General features: G+C 38.7%; 1 protein-coding gene across 1 annotated transcript in view; it reads left to right on the plus strand.

The window, feature by feature from the left end:
* The window catches only part of MET (MET proto-oncogene, receptor tyrosine kinase), a 167,581-nt gene that overhangs the window by 120,815 nt on the left and 26,448 nt on the right, over positions 1 to 20,318 (plus strand). The window contains exons 12-14 of the mRNA XM_007525437.3: positions 13,582 to 13,728; positions 17,438 to 17,594; positions 17,789 to 17,929. Coding sequence (XP_007525499.2) covers positions 13,582 to 13,728; positions 17,438 to 17,594; positions 17,789 to 17,929 — 445 coding nt within the window. The remainder of the gene's footprint in view (positions 1 to 13,581; positions 13,729 to 17,437; positions 17,595 to 17,788; positions 17,930 to 20,318) is intronic.

Consider the following 20,318-nt stretch of genomic DNA (forward strand, 5'->3'; position numbering starts at 1 on the left):
CTGAGGTGAATGTTTTGTTCATATCCTCTGCCCATTTTTGGATGGGGTCATTTGCTTTTTTGGTGCTAAGTTTGCTGAGCTCTTTATATATTTTGGTGATTAGTTTCTTGTCTGATGTCTGGCATGTGAAGATCTTCTCCCATTCTGTGAGGGGTCTCTCTGTTTGTTTAATAGTTTCTTTGGATGTGCAGAAGCTTTTCAATTTGATGTAGTCCCATTGGTTTGTTTCTGCTTTAGTCTTCCTTGCAATTGGGTTTGATTCATCAAAGATGTCCTTGAGGTGTAGGTGGGAAAGTGTTTTACCAATGTTTTCCTCTAAGTATTTGATTGTTTCTGGTCTGACATCTAGGTCTTTGATCCATTTGGAGTTGATTTTTGTTTCTGGTGAGATAAAGTGGTTCAATTTCATTCTTCTGCATGTTACAACCCAGTTTTCCCAGCAGCATTTATTGAAGAGAGCCTCCTTCTTCTATTTAATGCTTTGGGCCCCCTTATCAAAGATTAGATGTCTATAGGTATTGGGATTTATTTCTGGGCTTTCAATTCTGTTCCACTGGTCTGTGTGCCTATTTTTGTTCCAGTACCATGCTGTTTTGATGATGATGGCTTTATAATATAGTTTAAGGTCTGGGAGTGTGATGCCTCCATTTCTGTTTCTTTTCTTCAAGATGGTTTTGGCAATTCTAGGTGTTTTCAGGTTCTAGATAAATGCCTGTAGTGTTTGTTCTATTCTCTTAAAGAAGCTTGGTGGAACTTTGATGGGTATTGCATTAAATTTGTACATGGCTCTGGGGAGAATATTCATTTTGATGATATTTATTCTTCTAATCCATGAGCATGGGATATCTTTCCATTTCTTGGTATCAGTTTCTATTTCCTTGAGTAGCAACTCATAGTTTTCAGCATACAAGTCTTTCACTTCTTTGGTCAACTTTATTCCTAGGTATTTGATTGATTTTGCTGAAACAGTAAATGGGAGTGATTTCTCGATGTCTTCTTCTTCAGATTTAGTGTTTGCATAAAGAAATGCCACTGATTTTTGTACATTGATTTTGTAGCCTGATACCTCGCTATATTGCCTGATAACTTCCAGTAATTTTCTGCTGGATTCTTTAGGTCTTTCTATGTATACTATCATATCATCTGCAAATAGTGAGAGCTTGACTTCTTCCCATCCAATCTGTTTTCCTTTGATTTCTTTCTCTTGCCTGATTGCTATGGCAAGAACTTCCAATACAATGTTGAAGAGTAACGGTGACAGTGGACAGCCCTGTCTAGTCCGCGATCTGAGGGGGAATGCTTTCAGCTTCTGTCCATTGAGTATGATGTTGGCTGTAGGTTTGCTATATATAGACTCCACTATCTTGAGGAATTTCCCATCTATTCCCATTTTTTGTAGAGTTTTGAGCATGAATGGGTGTTGGATCTTGTCAAAGGCTTTCTCTGCATCTATTGAGACAATCATGTGGTTTTTGGCTTTGCTTTTATTGATGTGGTGAATGACTTTGATTGACTTACGGATGTTGAACCAGCCTTGAATTCCTGGGATGAATCCCACTTGGTCGTGATGAACAAACTTTTTGATATGTTGCTGTATCCAGTTGGCCAAGATCTTGTTTAATATTTTGGCATCTATGTTCATCATAGATATTGGTCTTTAGTTTTCCTTTTTTGTTCTGTCCCTATCAGCTTTTGGTATCAGGGTGATGTTGGCTTCATAAAAGGTGGAAGGGAGTATTCCTGTTTCTTCAATCTTATGGAATAGCTTAAGAAGTATGGGTATTAACTGTTTCCTGAAAGTTTTGTAGAATTCGTTTGTGAAGCCATCTGGTCCAGGACTTTTGTTGTTGGGGAGATTCTTAATAACGGTTTCAATTTCTTTGTCTGTAATTGGTGCATTTAGATTTTGTAGTTCTTCTTGGTTCAGTTTTGGAAGGGCATATGTTTCTAGGAATTGTTCCATTTCTCCCAAATTCTCTAGCTTGGTGGCATATAGTTCTTTATAGAAGTTTCACAGGATTCTCTGGATTTCTGTGGTGTCAGTTGTGATATCTCCTCCATCGTTTACAATTCTATTAATTTGAGTCTTCTCTCTTTTTTGTTTGGTGAGTCTGGCTAGGGGGTTGTCAATTTTGTTTAATCTTTCAAAGAACCAACATTTGGCTTCATTGATCTTTTGTATGGTTCTTTTATTTTTGATGTTGTTTATTTCTGCTCTAACTTTAGTGATTTCTGTCCTTCTGGTTGCTTTAGGGTTCCTTTGTTCCTCTTCCTCTAAGTCCTTGAGGTGTGCAGTAAGGTCGTTCATTTGAGCTTCTTCTTGGTGTTTAATATGTGATTGTATGGCTATAAGTTTCTCTCTCAATACTGCTTTAGCTGTGTCCCAAATATTTTGATAGGTTGTGTCTTCATTTTCATTAGTTTCCAGGAACATTTGAATTTCCTGCTTGAGTGAGTCTCTGACCCGGTGGTTCTTAAGGAGTATGTTGTTTAGTTTCCAAATTCTGTGACTTTTAATAATTTTCTGTTTGTTGTTAAATGTTAGTTTTACTCCACTGTGGTCTGAGAAGATACTTGGGATGATTTCAATGCTCTTGAATTTATTGATGCTGTCTTTGTGGCCTAACATGTGGTCTATCCTTGAGTATGTGTTATGTGGATTTGAAAAAGAAGGTGTATTCCAGTTTTTGGGGTGGAGGAGTCTGAAAATGTCCAAGAGGTCTAGTCTGTCAATCTCTTCATTCAATTCTCTTGTATCTTTATTGGTTCTCTGCTTTGTTGATCTGTCTAAGTGTGAGAGTGGGGTATTGAAGTCCCTCACTGTTATTGTATTACTATTGATGTATTTTTGAAATTCTTTCAGTAGATGCTTAATGTATTTAGATGGTCCCTCATTGGGTGCATAGATGTTAATAATTGTTAAGTCTTCTTAGCTGATTGATCCTCTCATCATTATGTAATGTCCTTGCCTATCTTTTATTACTTTATTTTATTTAAAATCTATCGTGTCTGAGATGAGAATGGCTGTTCCTGCCCTTTTTTGTGGTCCGTTAACCTGTATGATAGTTTTCCATCCTTTCACTTTAAGTGTGTGTTTATCTTGTTGTAATAGATGGGATTCTTGCAAGCAGCATATGGTTGGGTTATGTTTTCTGATCCATCCCCCCACCCTGTGCCTTTTGATGAGTGAGTTTAAGCCATTGACGTTTATTGATATTATGGATTTAATGTATTGTAGTGCCATTGTTCAAAAAAAAATTTTTTTTTTGTTTGCTCTGATATATTGCCAGTATTATAGTGATGTTCATGTTTATAAGAGGTCTTTTAGAACCTCTTTCAGGGCTGGCTTGATGATGGTTACCTCCTTTAACTGTTGTTTATCTAAGAAGGTTTTGATCCCTCCATCTAGTTTGAATGAAAGTCTAGCAGGATATATTATCCTTGGTTGAAACCCTTTTTCATTCAGGGCTTGATAGATATCTTGTCATTCCTTTCTGGCTTTTAGAGTTTGAGTGGAGAAGTCTGCAGATAATCTTATGGGTTTTCCCTTGTATGTGACTTTTTGTTTCTCTCTTGCAGCCTTTAGGATCCTTTCTTTATCCTTACTTCTTCTCGTTGTGACTATGATGTATCTTGGTGTCTTCAGGTCTGGGTTGATTCTGTTTGGTACTCTCTGGGCCTCTTGAATCTTGATGTCCTTTCTGTTATTCGGGTTTGGGAAGTTTTCTTCTATTATTTCTTGTAGAATGTTTGCTTCCCCTTCCTCTCTTTCTTCCTCTGGCAGGCCAATTATATGAATGTTACTTCTTTTTAGATCATCCCATATGTCTCTGTTGTTGTTTTCAGTGTCTCTCAATCTCTTTTTAAGCTCTTTCACCTCTTTCTTCGTTTTCTCTAGCTCATCCTCTGTCTGACTAATTCTGTTTTCTGCTTCTGTTTGTTTGCTTTCCCTTGCCTCAGCTTCTTCATTACAGCTATTTCAGCTTTCAGTTCTCTAATTGCCTCAAGATAATCAGTATTTTCCTTGGGGGTCTCAACTGTTGTTTCCCTAATACTGCCATTCCTTTCCTCCAATGTTGTTTTCATTTCTGTGATTAATAAGTTTATTATTGCTTGCATACTTTTCTTATCTATGGTTACTTCTGGCTGATTTGTAGTTTCTTCTGGGCTCTTGTCTTCATTCATTGGAGTAGCAGTTTTATTTGTTTTTGATCTACCCATTTTTTTATTTATATGTTTCTTTTTTTATGCTCTGTTGTTCCTCAGTTGTTGTGTCTTGAGTACAAGTAACACTGTACTAAATACTTTTATGACAATTGCACTCACCAACCTCAGGAATTACAGTAGCAACTGAAGCAAGTATTGAAGTAGTTTAATCATTACCAGTTAGCCAAACAATTTTTCCAGTCCGTGAAAAAATAGTAACCAAATCCCAGTGAAGAAAGAGAAAAGAAAGAGAGGATAGCAAGAATAGACAGTTATGCAAATCTACTATCCACTGTATATTCTAGGGGTAACAAGAGGGAAAAGGGAACTAGAGCAGAGATACACACATAGAGAGTCCACTCTGAGTCAGATTTCTTCCCCAAAATAATTCACAAATTCAGAAAGGCAAAGAAGAAGGAAGAAGTGTATGACAAGATTAAAAAAAAGAGAGAGAGAGAGACAAGAGAGAGAAAAGGGAAAAGATAAGAAAAAGAGCTGTAATTAAAGAGCAGTAAAGGAAATTCCCAAATGTGTATCAGTGAATTCAAAAAAGCTCACTGTTTGTTGGTGTGGGGGCTGGGGGCTGTGATTTTGGGAGCTGTAGGATTAAGGAAGAAGGGATGACAAGAATGAGAAAAAGAAAGACAGAGAGAAAAAAGAAAAAGATAAGAAAAAGAACACTCATAAAAGGGCAGTGAAAGGGAAGGGTTTTTTTTTAATGTATTTATTTTTAATTATTTAATTAGCTATGCGGGGTGAGGTGGGGGGGTTGGCTACTTAGAAAGAAAAAAGGCCAGAGGTTTCAGAAGGGTATAGACTTAGAATTAATGATACTCCCTGGTGGGACAGGAATTTGGTAAAGAAAAGGACTGGTTATGGGGGGGGGGGCTGGGAAGGAGGTATGCTTGAAAATTAAAAGGAAGAAAAAAAAATTTTTTTTCCCTACTCTAATTCTTAACCCAAATTAAGTTATAGTCACCTCCTTGGTGTCACCGCTAGGACCCCTTATTGGCTGGCCTGCTAAAGGCAGAAAATCCTACCGTTTCCAGGAGATGTTGTTAGAGAAGCAGCCACTAGCAGCTTCTCAGTCCACCATCTTCCGGGAACCCCCCCCCCCCACCGTGAACATATGTTCTATCTCCTGGAACCTGTTCTATATCTGGGTTTTTGGGACTTTGTTAGGAAGTGAACCACCTGGGATGGAATTAGAGAATACTATGAAAGGAAAGGTCTCACCCGAGTGATGAAGCTGAAGGGTTGTCATTCCACACCTGAAGTCTCTGGACACAGTCTAAAGTGAAGTGTGCTGGGGTGGCATTCATTGCGTTGATTAGGTTGCAATCAGCGGATGCAATATTATTTGGTAAGAATATGAAGAAGCATATGGGAAAGTGGGCCCTACCCTAGGGTCCCAGGACTGGGGGAAGTTTAGGCTCTATAGTGGAAATTCGAGGTTCCTGCTGTCTTAGGGTTGGAGAAGACAATGGATAGTTACTGTTATCATCACATTATTTGGTAATTGGGTTAGCTTTGAAAAGTCCCTTTGTTAGACATAATCAATTTTCTCCCTCTCATATTAATTAAATAGTGATTTATATTACCACAGTTTAATAGATGTGTACATAAACACCATTCCCATCACCAAAAGATTGTGTCCCATACCACCCACCCTCCCCACCCCCACCCCTACCCCCACCCCTGCCGGCCCAGGAAACCTCATGTCCACCCTCCCGCTCACCACAGGGTTTTTACTTTGATGCCCTACTTTCAGTGTAGTTCTAAGTTAACCCTGTTCACCTGCTACCCTGAGTCAGTCAGAGACTGACTGTTTCTCTCTTCTAATTTCCCTGTATCTATGGACCCATTGTCAGTCATATCCACTGTAAGGCCAGCTCTATCTCCAGATGAGTCATCTAGAGGTTATTTGGCCTAGTGTCAAAACCTTTACTTGGGGAGCCAGGAGGTGGCAAGACCAGCAAAGCATACAAGTTACCATTCACAAGGACCTGGGTTTAAGCTACCCATCCTCACTTTCAGGGAGGAAGCTTCATGAGCAGTGGAGCAGACTGTAGATCTCTCTCCCCCTTCCTCTCTTGCCCTATTTCTTTCTGTCTCATAAACTAAAAGAAAATAAGAGAAGAAACAAAAGGAAAGGGAGAAGGGGGGGAGAGAAGGAAAAGGAAGAGAGGGGAGGGGAGAGGAAGAGAAGAGAAGGGAGGGGAGAGGAGGGGAGGGAGAGGAGGGGAGGGGAGAGGAGGGGAGGAGAGGGAAAGAGAAGGGAAGGGAGAGGAGGGGAGGAGAAGGGAGGGGAGGGGAGAGGAGAAGAAGGGAGGAGAGGGGAGGGGAGGGGAGGGGAGAGGAGAGGAGAGGAGAGGAGAGGAGAGGAGAGGAGAGGAGAGGAGAGGAGAGGAGAGGAGAGGAGAGGAGAGGAGAGGAGAGGAGAGGAAAGGGGCTGCAGTGGTTTCATGTAGGCACTGAGCCACAGCAATCACCCTGGTGGGAATGAAAAAAAAAAAAAAAACAGTTCTCAGGCTTGGATAGTGCACTTGCTTTGACCCAGCCCCCACCACACTGCAGGAAGTTTTAGTGTTGTAGTGTCTTTCTCTCCCTCTTCTCTCTCTCTCTCTCTCTCTCTCTCTCTCTCTCTCTCTCTCTGTCTTTCTATCTGAAAAATCTTTGTGGAGCCATGAAGCCCTACCAATGACAAAAAAAAAAAACTATTCTTATTGATAGTGTTCATAAATTAGTAGTATTTTCCTGTACTACATATGCATTTTGTGGTGAAAAAAGAAAAAGCACTTTCCAGGACACACAACACCTGTGGTTTCACAATGTCCCCAAGTAGCCAATAAAAATAGAACAGTAGGGAGTCAGGCCTTAGCGTAGTGGGTTAAGCACACGTGGTGCAAAGTGCAAGGACCCCCATAAGAATCCCTGTTCTAGCCCTGGCTCCCAACCTGTAGGGGAATCGCTTCACAGGTGGTGAAGCAGGTCTGCAGGTGTCTATCTTTCTCTCTGTCTTCCCCTCCTCTCTCCATTTCTCTCTGTCCTAACAACAATGACATCAATAACAACAATAATAACTACAACAATAATAACTACAACAATAAAATAGAGCAATAACAGGGAAAATAAATAAATAAATAAAACAGTATTATTTTGGTTCACCCAGACTGTCTCAAATCACCTGAGAATTTTTTCCCCAAAGTGCTTTGTCAGAGGAGGAGGTGGCATTTGATATATTTAATTCTGTTTTCATTACAATTTCTCATTACAATTTCTTATGTAACAAAATTCATGATTTGTGATATATGTAAAGTGTTTTTTAATCATTTTATTGGGGAAAATAATGATTTGTAGAACAGCTGTTGAAACATGGGTACAGTTTCTTATCTTTCTGTGATAGGTGTCACCAAATGCTTTATAATATCTTAGGGAATTCTACTTTGAAATCTTTTGTGAAGATTATTTAACTTGGCTCCTAAAATAAGGAACTCATATTCTCTGAGTGAAGTGTAAATCTTCCCCCATCACCCCCACCACTAGCTAGCTCACTGAGTTTCTAACTAGCCTCCTTGGACTTTGGATTGTTGTCTAACTGGATCCAGTTACCAGCCTGTTACTTAATACCTTCACTGACTTTCTCAAATTCAGTCTTACAGCTAACTGAATGTATGAAAACTTTCTGAACTCCTTTCTATCCCACTTTTATTCCCACATGTCCTATAATCAACTCAGTCTCAAGCCTGACTTCTAGATAGAAGCATAGCATCTTCATATGACACATTGGGAATAATTAGTTTTCCCTTAAGAAAGTCCTTTAAGACTGCAGTAAGAAATAGACTCTCTCTCTTTTTTAATTGATTTAATAATAATAACCAACAAGTCCATACAATAAGAGGAGTACAATTCCACACAACTCCCACCATCAGAGTTCTGTATCTCATCTCCTCCATTGGAAAGTTTCTTATTCTTTATCTCTATGGGAGTATGGACCAAAGATCTTTACTGGATGCAGAAGGTAGAAGGTGGAAGGTCTGGCTTCTATGATTGCTTATCCAATGAACATGGACATGGGCATTGGCAGGTTGGTTCACACTCCCAGCCTGTTTCTTTTTTTTTTCTTTTCTTTTTTCTTTTTTTTATTTATAAGAAGGAAACATTGACAAAGCCATAGGATAAGAGGGGTACAACTGCACGCAATTCCCACCATCAGATCTCCGTATCCCATCCCCTCCCCTGATAGCTTTCCTATTCTTTAACCCTCTGGGAGTATGGACCCAAGGTCATTGTGGGATGCAGAAGGTGGAAAGTCTGGCTTCTGTAATTGGCTGAACATGGCTGTTGACAGGTCGATTCATATTCCCAGCCTGTCTCTTTCTTTCCCCAGTGGGAAAGGGCTCTGGGGACATATTGGTAGGGTACTCTGTCCAGGGAATTCTGGTTGCCATCATGCTAACATCTGGAACCTGGTGGTTGAAGAGAGTTAACATACAAAGCCAAACAAATTGTTTACCAACCATGTACCTAAAGGCTGGAATAGTGCAGATGAAGAGTTGCGGGGGGGGGGGGGGGGTGCTCCATTTTGTAGTTTTCTAGTAGGCATATTTTAGTTATATTCCAAAGGACCTATGGCTCTATTAGTTTTTTTTTTTTTTTTTTTTTCCCTGAGCCTGAAATCTGATATGCAGTTGGATCCAAGTCATTGTCTTGGAAGAGATGATGTCATGGCTGGAAAAAGGACCAGAAAGCTGGATCAGGGAAGAGAGTAGCTCCCTAATATGGGAAAGGTGTGTAAATATTGTTGGCTGTAAACCCCATTGATTTGATGTAATCTGGGGCCCATATTCAGTTTAGGAGTCTATGTGACCTGTGCATCCCTCTATATCTGAGCTCACATTCTGTTACCATGAATAGAAACCTTCCAAGCTGCCCCAATATCAACCCATCTTCCTCAGGTATAGCATAGAGTATGTTGTCCTCCCTTCAGAGGATGGAACATTCTCTACTGTTGTTGATCCAAGTTGAGGGCAAGGTCCTATGGGGGCCCACAAAGGGGTCTATTTTGTTGTTCCTGATATAGATGACTGGTAACAATGGAGAGAGGGATTTAGGCCCATCATGTCTATTTGGGAATCTCAGGACTCCCCAAATAGGGCCCCAGCTGATGGGGTGGTCTGATAGTGACTAAAGTCATTGTTAAAGTGTGCCAGTCTTTTGCCCTTATTCAGCTTTTGTAGTCCTTGCTTTGATAAGGTTAGCTTTGAGTGAGTGAGAGAACTATAATAGGAAGTAGGTGAGGAGGGTGTCTAAGTCTAAGTAGTATTAATCTTACTCATCATTCCTTATATTCTCAGTTACTAGAACTGTGTATAACAGCACCAGGTGGTCAGTGGATTTTGTATCAAATGACACTTGATTTGCTTCATGACCTAGTCCCTTCTCAATATGGAGAACTAAAATAGCAATCATGCATAGCTCATCAACACAGGGTAAAATGTGGTCATTATTAACCCTTAATTACTCTATGTATGTAAGGGATTAAAGATCAGAGATAATGATTCTGTATCACTTTATTTAAAAAGTTTTAGGAGCCAGGTGGTTGCACACCTGGTTGCATACCTGCTCACATTACTATGCAGAAGGACCCAGGTTCAAGCCCCTGATCCCCACCTGTAGGGGGAAAGCTTCATGAGTGGTGAAGCAGGGTTGTGGGTGTCTCTGTCTCTCTCCCTCTCTATCTTCCCTTAATTTTTTGTCTCTATTAATAATAAATAAATAAAAGTTTTATATGGGGCCGGGCCATGGCACACGCAGTTGAATGCACACATTACCTAGGTTCAAGTACCAGCCCCCCACTTGCAAAGGGGGTTGCTTCACAAATGATGAAACAGATCTGCAGGTGTCTGTCTTTCTCTTTCCATGTCCTCCTCCTCTGTCAATTTCTCTTTGCCCTATTAAATGAAATAGAAGGGAAAAAAAGGAAAATGTGGCCGTCAGGAGTAGTGAATTTACATTGCCAGCACTGAGCCAGTGATAACCCTGGTAGCAATAAAAAATGAAAAAATAAAATAGCCTCCACCTATTCATATTGCTCAGAACTCAGGCTCCTCTAATGTATTACAGTGGGCTGCCAGAACCACTTTTGTAATAACTTGGACTTTAAACTTTTTCAACCATTATACAGAAGCAACTGATAATAATTTCTTAAGTGAGTCACTGTATGCCATATGTTTCTTAGTAAGCACAAATGAAAGGGTGGTTGGTTGTTTACCTGTGTGACCTCTTTTTGTTTTTGAGAAGCCTTTCTGCCATGTCCAAAGAGATCCTGGGCCTAAACGGAAGAGCATTAGAAATATAAATGTGCAGTATTTCCATCTCTTCCCCCATATTTCTTATTATCGAAGGGAATAGACACAGTTTCGTAATTCCTTCAAGAGTCAAGCCCTATAGTTCTTTAACCTCTACATTTTGTCATACTGTTAACAGGCAGAGAGATGGGGCGCACCAAAGCTTTACTGTAAGAAGCAGTGTTTTTGTTGTTGTTGTTGTTGTTTTGTATTTTATTTATTCCCTTTTGTTGCCCTTGTTTTATTGTTGTTGTTGTTGATGTCGTTGTTGGATAGAACAGAGAGAAATGGAGAGAGGAGGGGAAGACAGAGAGAGGGAGAGAAAGATAGACACCTGCAGACCTGCTTTACCGCTTGTGAAGCGACTCCCCTACAGGTCAGGAGCTGGGGGCTGGAACCTGGATCCTTACGCAGGTCATTGCGTTTTGCACCATGTGCGCTTAACCCACTGTGCTACCCCCTGACTCCCAGGTAGCAGTGTTTATTATGCTGGCAGAGCCAGTGGGACTCGTGTCCACAAAAGACTGGGCCCGGAGCACCATGGCACTTATTTTTTTATACAGTTACACTCACAAGAACAAGCTTAACAAGTTCCTTTTTCTGTTGTGTATACAGAGAGTACAGCTTGTTTGGGTTAGCAGCAGACTCTTGGGCAGAAGTAGCAGATTCTAAGGCCACTTTGATTACAAGAGTAGGAAGCTCTGTTTATGCTAGGAGAAAGGATAAGATTGCTGCCAACTGTATTTTTCTTTAACCAAGAAGTTAATCCTTACTTTTCTCTTTAAAAGCTAACTCTTGCTTACCTTAATACCCTCCAATATGTAAGTGAATGCCTTAGTTCTCCTCAAGCCTAACCACCAAGTTGTCATTTGACGTCCCGAAGTGCCTTAATGAAATTTATGTGCTTCATTGTTGAGTTGCCATGTGTGACTAACCTGATTCAATGGAGAACATATATTGCCACTAGAATTAAGGGTAGGGTTTGTCTATATCCTTTTACTGCTAAACTCTAGATTTGTGTTATAAAAAATATATTTTATTCCAACTTCTTTTCCTAAAATAATATTCCACCTACTAGTCCTTTGAGATCCATATAAGATAATATACGTAAAAGCAATTTGCCAAATATTCAAGATTCTACAAAACAAAACAGCAGTACTGTAGTTATTACTGAATGTTCTTTGTCCATAGGAAAATAGTGATATATTTTGACATATCTCTCCTCAAAGTAATTACTTATTTAATAAATAACTGTGCTCACTAAGTCTTGATATGAGAAACTCTATCAGTGTTTTCACTTCTTCTCTAAAACTTAGTATTTTTTAATATTTTTAAGTAGTAACTTTAGCTAAATATATATATATACATACATACATATACATATATATATATATATATACCAAATACTTAAGATTCTTAAAGAATGACATCATTATTCAAAATAATATAACCACAATCTCAAATCATAATGAAGGTCATAAGCTGTCTTATAGGAACTTTCTAAATGAATTAATATAAAAAATAAAAAAGAGGCCTCTAAAGTAGTTCACTTGGATAGTATCATGTGTGCAACCCAGGTTCAAGTCTAACTCTTACCACAAGGGAGGAAGCTTCAATATTGTGGTATCTATCTATCTTTCTGTCTATATATCTGCCTATATATCTGCCTATATATCTAAAAAAAAAAAAATGGCCTGCAGTGGTGAAGTCTCTGATAGCAACAAGAGAATTTTGTTTGTATAAATATTTGTTTTTACAAGAAGGGTAAAAAGAAACTACCCAACTCAAATACAAAAGGAATATACTAACATAGTTCAATCATATTAGAACCTTTGGAAATAGCATGCTGTTAAAGCACTCTGTAATCCTAAAAATAAAGCTAAGGTTGAGTGTCACTGCATTAGTCACTGTGAGATGGCACAACAACCAAAGCCCTAAATTGTTTTCTTTTTTGTTTTTTTATTTACATATTTTGAATAAAGACAGAAATTGAGAGGAGGGAGGACAGAGAGGGAATTAGAGGGAAAGACCTGCAGTATTGTTTCACTACTCATGAAGCTTTACCCCTGCAGGTGGAGACCTGGGGCTTGAACCTGGGTTTTTGTGCTCTATAATGTGTGTGCCCAACCAGGTGTGATACCACTTGGCTCCTAAATTGTTTTCTTTTAATAACCATCAGATGGAAAAGAGTTCTGCCAATATTTTCTTCTAAGTATTTGATAGTTTCTAGTTTAATGTTAATCCAAGTCCTTGATCCACTTGGAATTTACTTTTGTGTTTGGTGAAATATAGTGGTTCAGTTTCATTCTTCTGCACGTTTCCACCCAATTTTTCCAACACCATTTGTTGAAGAGACTCTCCTTTCCCCATGTAATAGTCTGGGAACCTTTGTCAAAGATTATATGTCCATAGGTGTGTGTGGGGGCTTATTTCTGGACTCTCAGTTCAATTCCACTGGTCAGTGTGTCTATTCATGTTCCAGTACCAAGCAGTTTTGATGACAGTGGCCCTAAATACAATTTGAGATCTGGGAGTGTGATGCCTCCAGTTCTGTTCTTTCTTCTCAAAATTGTTTTGGCAATTCTAGGTTTTCTCTGGTTCTAGATAAACACTTGTTCTATTCTCCTAAAAAATGTGGTTGGGATCTTGATGGGGATACCATTAAATTTGTAGATGGCTCTGGGTAGTATATTCATTTTAACGATGTTTAACAACCATCAGTATCATCTGGAAAATGTTAATAAGATGATAATGGTTAAAACATCATTCAGCATTAAGAAGGTAGAGCAAGACTCTTTCCTTTTATCCAAAATTTATAGAAAAACCTATCTTCTGTGATTCTTGACTAATGCCCTGAAATTATCGTGCTCTTTCAACCATCCAAATTCCCATGAAAATGACTCATAAAACCATGTGCCTTGACAAACAACATGGTGGTATTTGCAGTATATTTATGTTCCTTCATAATTGTTAACATTCCTGCAAAACTGTGAAGTGTTAATGGCCTCTTTTTTTTGTCCTCTAGGGAAATGATATTGACCCTGAAGCAGTTAAAGGTGAAGTATTAAAAGTTGGAAATAAAAGCTGTGAAAATATACACTCATATTCTGAAACTGTTTTATGTACGGTCCCCAATGACCTGCTGAAGTTGAACAGCGAACTAAATATAGAGGTGAGATTCCTATATTCCTCTCATGATGTAAATATAGATGCCAGTGTAATTATGTCACTGGCAGGCTTAAAATAAATTGTAATCATTCATTTGTGTTGGCTTTAGCTCATCAAATATATCTTGATTCCTAATTGTTGCTTTAGAAATTGTGAGTTTTTCGTTGTACTGTCTCCTTCCAAACATATAAGAGAATAGCTCATGAAAGTCTTTCCAAGAGGCTGAGTGGTGTCATACCTAGCAGAGCAAACATATTATTATGTTCAAGGACCCTAGTTCAAGTCCCTGGTCCTCACCTGCAATGGGGAAGTTTCAGAAATGTTGAGACAGTGTTCAAGTGTCTCTTTCTCTCCCATGTTCTATCTCCCCATCTCCTTTCAATTTCTACAGGTCCTAGCAAATAAAAAACAAAGGAGAAAGGGCAGGGTAGATGATATAATGGTTATCCAAACAAAATCTTAGGCTCTGAGGTCCCAGGTTCAATCCTCCATACCACTGTCAGCCAAAGTGAGCAGTGATCTAGGTAAGAAAAGAAAAAAGGAAGGGAAGGAGGGAAAACTGGGTTCCAGGAGTGGTGAATTTGTCATCAGGCATAGATCCCCAGCAATAACCCTGGTGACAATTAAAAGAAGGAGAAGTAGAAAGAGAAGGAGAAGAAAGAAAAAAGGAAGAAAGTCCTTTCTAGTCACAGTGCCTCTCCATCATGCCATGTTCTTGCCAAAATTTGTTATAATTCTCAGGAGGAATATAGACACACCTAAGAGTGTCTCTACCCCACACACCCATCTCACTGGGCTAACAATACCTCTGTCCTCCACAGTGATGAACCTGTATGTCAAAGAATGTGTAGGCATTAGAAGAAAAAAAACAAGTTTTACAGAAACCTCTTTCATGTAGGTGACTAAATTAGATAACCTGGAACCAGAATGATTATTTTTTCTGCTTTAACAGCTTTATTGAGCTATAATTCACATACCATACAATTTATCCATCTAAAGTGTACAAATTAGTAGTATAAGGGGATGAGTCAGAAAACAGAGCACAAGACTTATATGTCTAGGGTTCTGGGTTCAATTCTTGGCACTGCTTATGCCAGTATAGTACCCTGGGTTGCTCATTTTTATATCCTATAACTCATAAATAAATCTTTTGAATACAAAGTGTAGAATACCATAAGATTTGGTGCATTATTAATTTTAATTTTGCCAAAATACATACAGAATTTGCTTTCGTATTCGTTTTCGTATATAATCAAGTGGCATTAATTGCATCCAAAATATTGTACAACCATCACCACTAATTCCCATTTTTATCACACCAAATAGAAATTCTGAAAACATTAAACAGTAGCATCACTCTCCCTCCTCTTTCACAGTCCTTTGCAATTGCTAATCTACTTTCTATCTTTTTTATAAATATTTATTTATTTATTCCCTTTTGTTGCCCTTGTTGTTTTATTGTAGTTATTATTATTGTTGCCATTGCTCTTGCTGTTGTTGGATAGGACAGAGAGAAATGGAGAGGGGAGGGGAAGACAGAGAGGAGGAGAAAAAGATAGACACCTGCAGACCTGCTTCACCACCTGTGAATTGACTCCCCTGCAGGTGGGGAGCCAGAGGCTCGAACCGGCATCCTTGCACCGATCCTTGCGCTTTGTGCCACCTGCGTTTAACCCGCTGCGCTACAGCCCGACTCCCTCTACTTTCTATCTTTATGGACTTGTGTATTCTAGATATTTCATGTCAGTGGAAATGTACTATGAGCCCTTTTGTGTTTATTTTGCATGTCTTCAAGTTTCATGTTCTTATGAGAAATATTCATTATATACTTCCCAGTGAATGCTATCTAAATTATACTATGCTGGGGCCAGGTGGTGGCCCACCTGGTTGAGTGCACATGTTACAATGCACAAGGACCAGGGACAAGGACTAGGGTTCAAACCCCTGGTCCCGACCTGCAGGAGGAAAGCTTCACAAGGATTGAAGCAGGGCTGTAGGTGTCTCTCTGTCTTTCTCTCTCTCTACTTTCCCCTTCCTCTCAGTTGCTGGCTATCTCTATCCAATAAATATATAATTTAAAAAATTAAAAAAGAAGGGAAACAAAAGGGAAAACAAATACATACAAAAAATAAAAAGAATTAGATTATGTCACTTTTTTATTATTGTGCATAGACATGTATATACAAACTGCGTTTTGCTTACCCTAGAATTAGTGATTTTTGTTTTTAAAATTTTTTTGAAAGAAAAAGAGTGAGAGAGAGTAGACCACCACTCAACTCCATCATGTACAGTATAGGAGATGGAAACTGGGACCGCAGGCTTTGGAACTCCTGTGCTCTATTGCTGAGATATCTCCCTAGTCCTGAATAAGTGGTTTTGTTCTGTTTTGGTTTTTGCCTGCTGAGATCTCACACATGTGTGATTACACTTTTCCCAGTGGCCACTTTTCCCCCCAGTGTCCAGTTTTATCATTTAAAACTCTCTGAACTGTACACTTTTATTTTTAAAAGCTTTATTCATTTATTTAATGAGCAAGGGGGAGTAAGAATGAGAGGGCCAGACACTTTTCTTTTTAGTTTGGTTTATTTTAGTTTAAGGAAAAAGAGAAATAAAGAAGGAGAGATACCACAACACTGCCCTCACCGTACATGAAGCCTCCCCTTAGTTTCCTGCAAGGTTCTCCCATGTGGTATCAGGGTCTCAAACCCAGGTCTTAAGTTATGGTAAAAGTGTATACTTCCCCAGAAATGCTATCAACCACCCCCTTGAATGAGTGGATTTTTTTTCTAATGATTCCTGAAGCCATCTAGAAAAATAAATTCTGAAATAGGGTAAGTGTAACAATAATGAGAAAATCTAAGGTTGAATCATGATATCAGAGTTTGGAATTTAGAAGGGCCATATAACCTAAGACTCATAATATGTCATAGCCAGAAGGAACCTGAAGGATTTCCTCTACATATCAAAACTAAAAGAGGGATTGCATTACCCCATAGTAACAGCATAATTATTTATCTCTTTTAAGATAGCTTCTGTATCTTCCACCCCACTCTTCAGAGCAGAACTAATGTCCTATTGTCTTCTTTTTGCTTTTCATTCACATTTCTATGGTGCATATCTCCTTGTAGTATAATAATGGGTTTGTAATTTATCTCTCATTTTTTACTGTTGCTTGTCAAGATTCAAAACTTATTTGTAATTGCCACAAGGGGTATTGCTGGGCTCCATAACAGCACTATGAATCCAGTGCTACCAGCTGCCATTTTCTTTGTCAAATTTTTTTTCTTGATAAGACAGAAATTGAGAGGGGAATGAGAGAAATAGACACTTCCAGACCTGCTTCACAATTTTTGAAGCATTACTCTCCTCCCCCCCACACACACACACAGGTGGGGAGCAGGGGCCTCAAACCTGGATCCTTGCACACGATACTGTGTGCACTTAGCTGGATATACCACCTATTATTCAGAACTTCTTTATTATTTTTGTCCTTGCTGTCCCTAATACCTAATTTAAAATGCAAACAACTAACTATCATATAAGTCCTTTGGAAATCAGTAGCCTCTAATTACTTGAATGCTGAAGCAAAATTAAAAAATGTTGTACTCTTAATAACCAGGTAGCATTTGGGACACTGGTTGACTGTGATTCAGTCTGTGTGATATGCATTTTACCTAAAAGGGCTAAATTCTGGCTTTGTTTTTAACTTTTAGTGGAAGCAAGCAGTTACTTCAACTGTCCTTGGGAAAGTAATAGTTCAACCAGATCAGAATATCACAGAATTGGTCGTTGGCATTCTTTCGTTATCAGGAATACTCTTAACACTGCTCGGGCTTTTCCTGTGGTGGAAGAAGAAAAAGCAAATTAAAGGTATGTTTTAATTGTTTTTGTTTGCTTGCTTGCTTGCTTAAAGGAGTTACCTTCAAATAGTTTAAAACTGTCATCAGTTGTTATGTGCTGTGTCATATTTAGTCTATAGAACCCATGGATTCAGGTGAGTGGGTCTAGGTCTAGTGGCACCCACGATGGCCAAGATGTTAACAAACTTTTTCTCTTTTTTAAAGATCTGGGCAGTGAATTAGTTCGTTATGATGCAAGAGTACACACTCCTCATTTGGATAGGCTTGTAAGTGCCCGAAGTGTGAGCCCAACTACAGAAATGGTTTCAAATGAATCTGTTGACTACCGAGCTACTTTTCCAGAAGGTATATATTATCCTAAAAAGCACCTGTACATATACATCAGTGGTCTGTGGCACTCTTATTTATCTCTTATTTTGCCATTGTACTTTGATAAAAACATGTTCAAAAAATTTTTTACCTATGATTTAACAAAATGAGTACTATACTATATTAAATTTTTAGAGCTTGTGACTTTCACCCACAACTTTCCAGGACTTGAGTATGCAGTACTTTGAATCTTATCCATTAAAATCTTCAATTATGTTATTTAGAAAAGAGAGTTTAACACATCTGCTCTGCAAAACACTAGGGAAAATAATGGTCAGGTTAGCCAGAGCGTTTCACATGGTTTTATTTAAATTTCCTGATAAAAGCTAAATGTCTGTATTGAATGTGCTCCGTTATCTTTAGAACTTACAGGACATGAGTCAATTACAAGCATTTCCCTGGTTGAATATTTACTAGTGGACAAATAAAATGAGTCACCAGTAATTGAGGATACTGGAAAACTTAGAAGTTGCTCATCAAAACAAGTACAAAAGCAATGAGACACTTAGCTTTTAACTTTTGCAACACTTAAGGAATTGTACCTGTGTGTGTGTGTGCGCGTGTGTGCGCGCGTGTGCGCACGCGTGTGCGTGTGTGTTAGTTTTATAAAAATAAATCATGCAATACTATCTTTACCCACTTCATTCACCTTTAAAAAGGTATGCACTTCAATTTGATCAAGTACATGCCTTTCCATGAAATTGCCCAAATTTCAACTCCTGTACCACATGGGAGTATCACAGGACTGTGGCAAGTTCTAAGGCTATGGTACCTCTCCCTCTCTCTCTCTCTCTCTCTCTCTCTCTCTCTCTCTCTCCTTTTTTCTCTCTGAATGAAAACCTCAACCCCCGGAGCAGTTAAAATTGTCCTGTGCAAGGACCCAGCTTCACACACACACACAAACACAATAATAATGAAAAGTTTTAGGTGGTTTAGGTGGTCCAGGCGGTGGCGCAGTGGATGTCAAGCACTAGCCACTCAGACATGAGATACTAAGTTCAGTCCCTGGCAGCACATTTACCAGAGTGGTTCTTTCTCTCTCTCCTCCTTTCTCATTAATAAATAAATAAAATATCAAAGAAAAAGAAAATTTTTAGTATTGCTTTATAAAAGTCCATGTCCTTAGGGTAAGGAAGATAGCATAATGGTTATGCAAAGAGACTCTCATGCCTGAGGCTCCAAAATCCCAATCTCCCATATCCCAAGACAGAACTGAGAAATTCTTTGGTAAAATAAATAAATAAATATCCATGCCCTTTACAACATCAGATAATCCAGCTTATAGTTTGAAATGGATATCTATTTTAAATTAATAAGATCAATATATTTTATATTAGTATATCATATTTAATAACTTTGTAGTAATTAAAATTCACAAGTAATTTTTTGATTTCGTTATTGGGGGATTCATGGTTTACAGTTGACAGTAAAATACAATAGTTTGTACATGCATAACATTTCTCAGTTTTCCACATAACAATTCAATCCCCACTAGGTCCTCCTCTACCATCATGTTCCAGGATCTGAACCCTACCCCCCACCCCAGAGTCTTTTACTTTGGTCCATTACACCATCTCTAGTCCAAGTTCTGCTTTGTGTTTTCCCTTCTGATCTTGTTTTTTAACTTCTGTCTATGAGTGATATCACCCCATGTTCATCCTTTTGTTTCTGACTTATCTCACTTAAACATGATTTCTTCAAGCTCCATCCACAATGGGGTGAAGAAAGTGAATTCACCATTTTTTTTATTTCTTTACTGGGGAATTAATGTTTTACATTCAACAGTAAATACATGTTTGTACATGCATAACATTTCTCAGTTTTCCATATAACAATACAACTCCCACTAGGTCCTCTGTCATTCTTCTTGGACCTGTATTCTCCCCATCCACCCACCCCAGAGTCTTTTACTTTGGTGCAATACACCAATTCCTGTTCAAGTTCTACTTGTGTTTTCTCTTCTGATCTTGTTTTTCAACTTCTGCCTGAGAGTGAGATCATCCCATATTCACCCCTCTGTTTCTGAATTATTTCACTTAACATGATCTTTTCAAGGTCCATCCAAGACAGGCTGAAAATGATGGAGTCACCATTTTTTGTAGCTGAGTAGTATTCCATTGTGTATATATACCACAACTTGCTCAGACCACTTATCTGTTGTTGGACACTTGAGTTGCTTCCAGGTTTTGACTATTACAAATTGTTGCTTCTATGACCATAGGTAAACACAAATCTTTTTGTATGGGTATGTTTGGATCCTAAGGCTATATCCCCAGGAGAGGAATTACAGGGTCATAGGGTAGGTCCACTTCTAGCCTTCTGAGAGTTCTCCAGACTGCTTTCAACAGGGGTTGGACCAATTGAC

This window comes from Erinaceus europaeus, chromosome 8, assembly GCF_950295315.1.
Source record: "Erinaceus europaeus chromosome 8, mEriEur2.1, whole genome shotgun sequence".
Lineage (NCBI taxonomy): Eukaryota > Metazoa > Chordata > Mammalia > Eulipotyphla > Erinaceidae > Erinaceus > Erinaceus europaeus.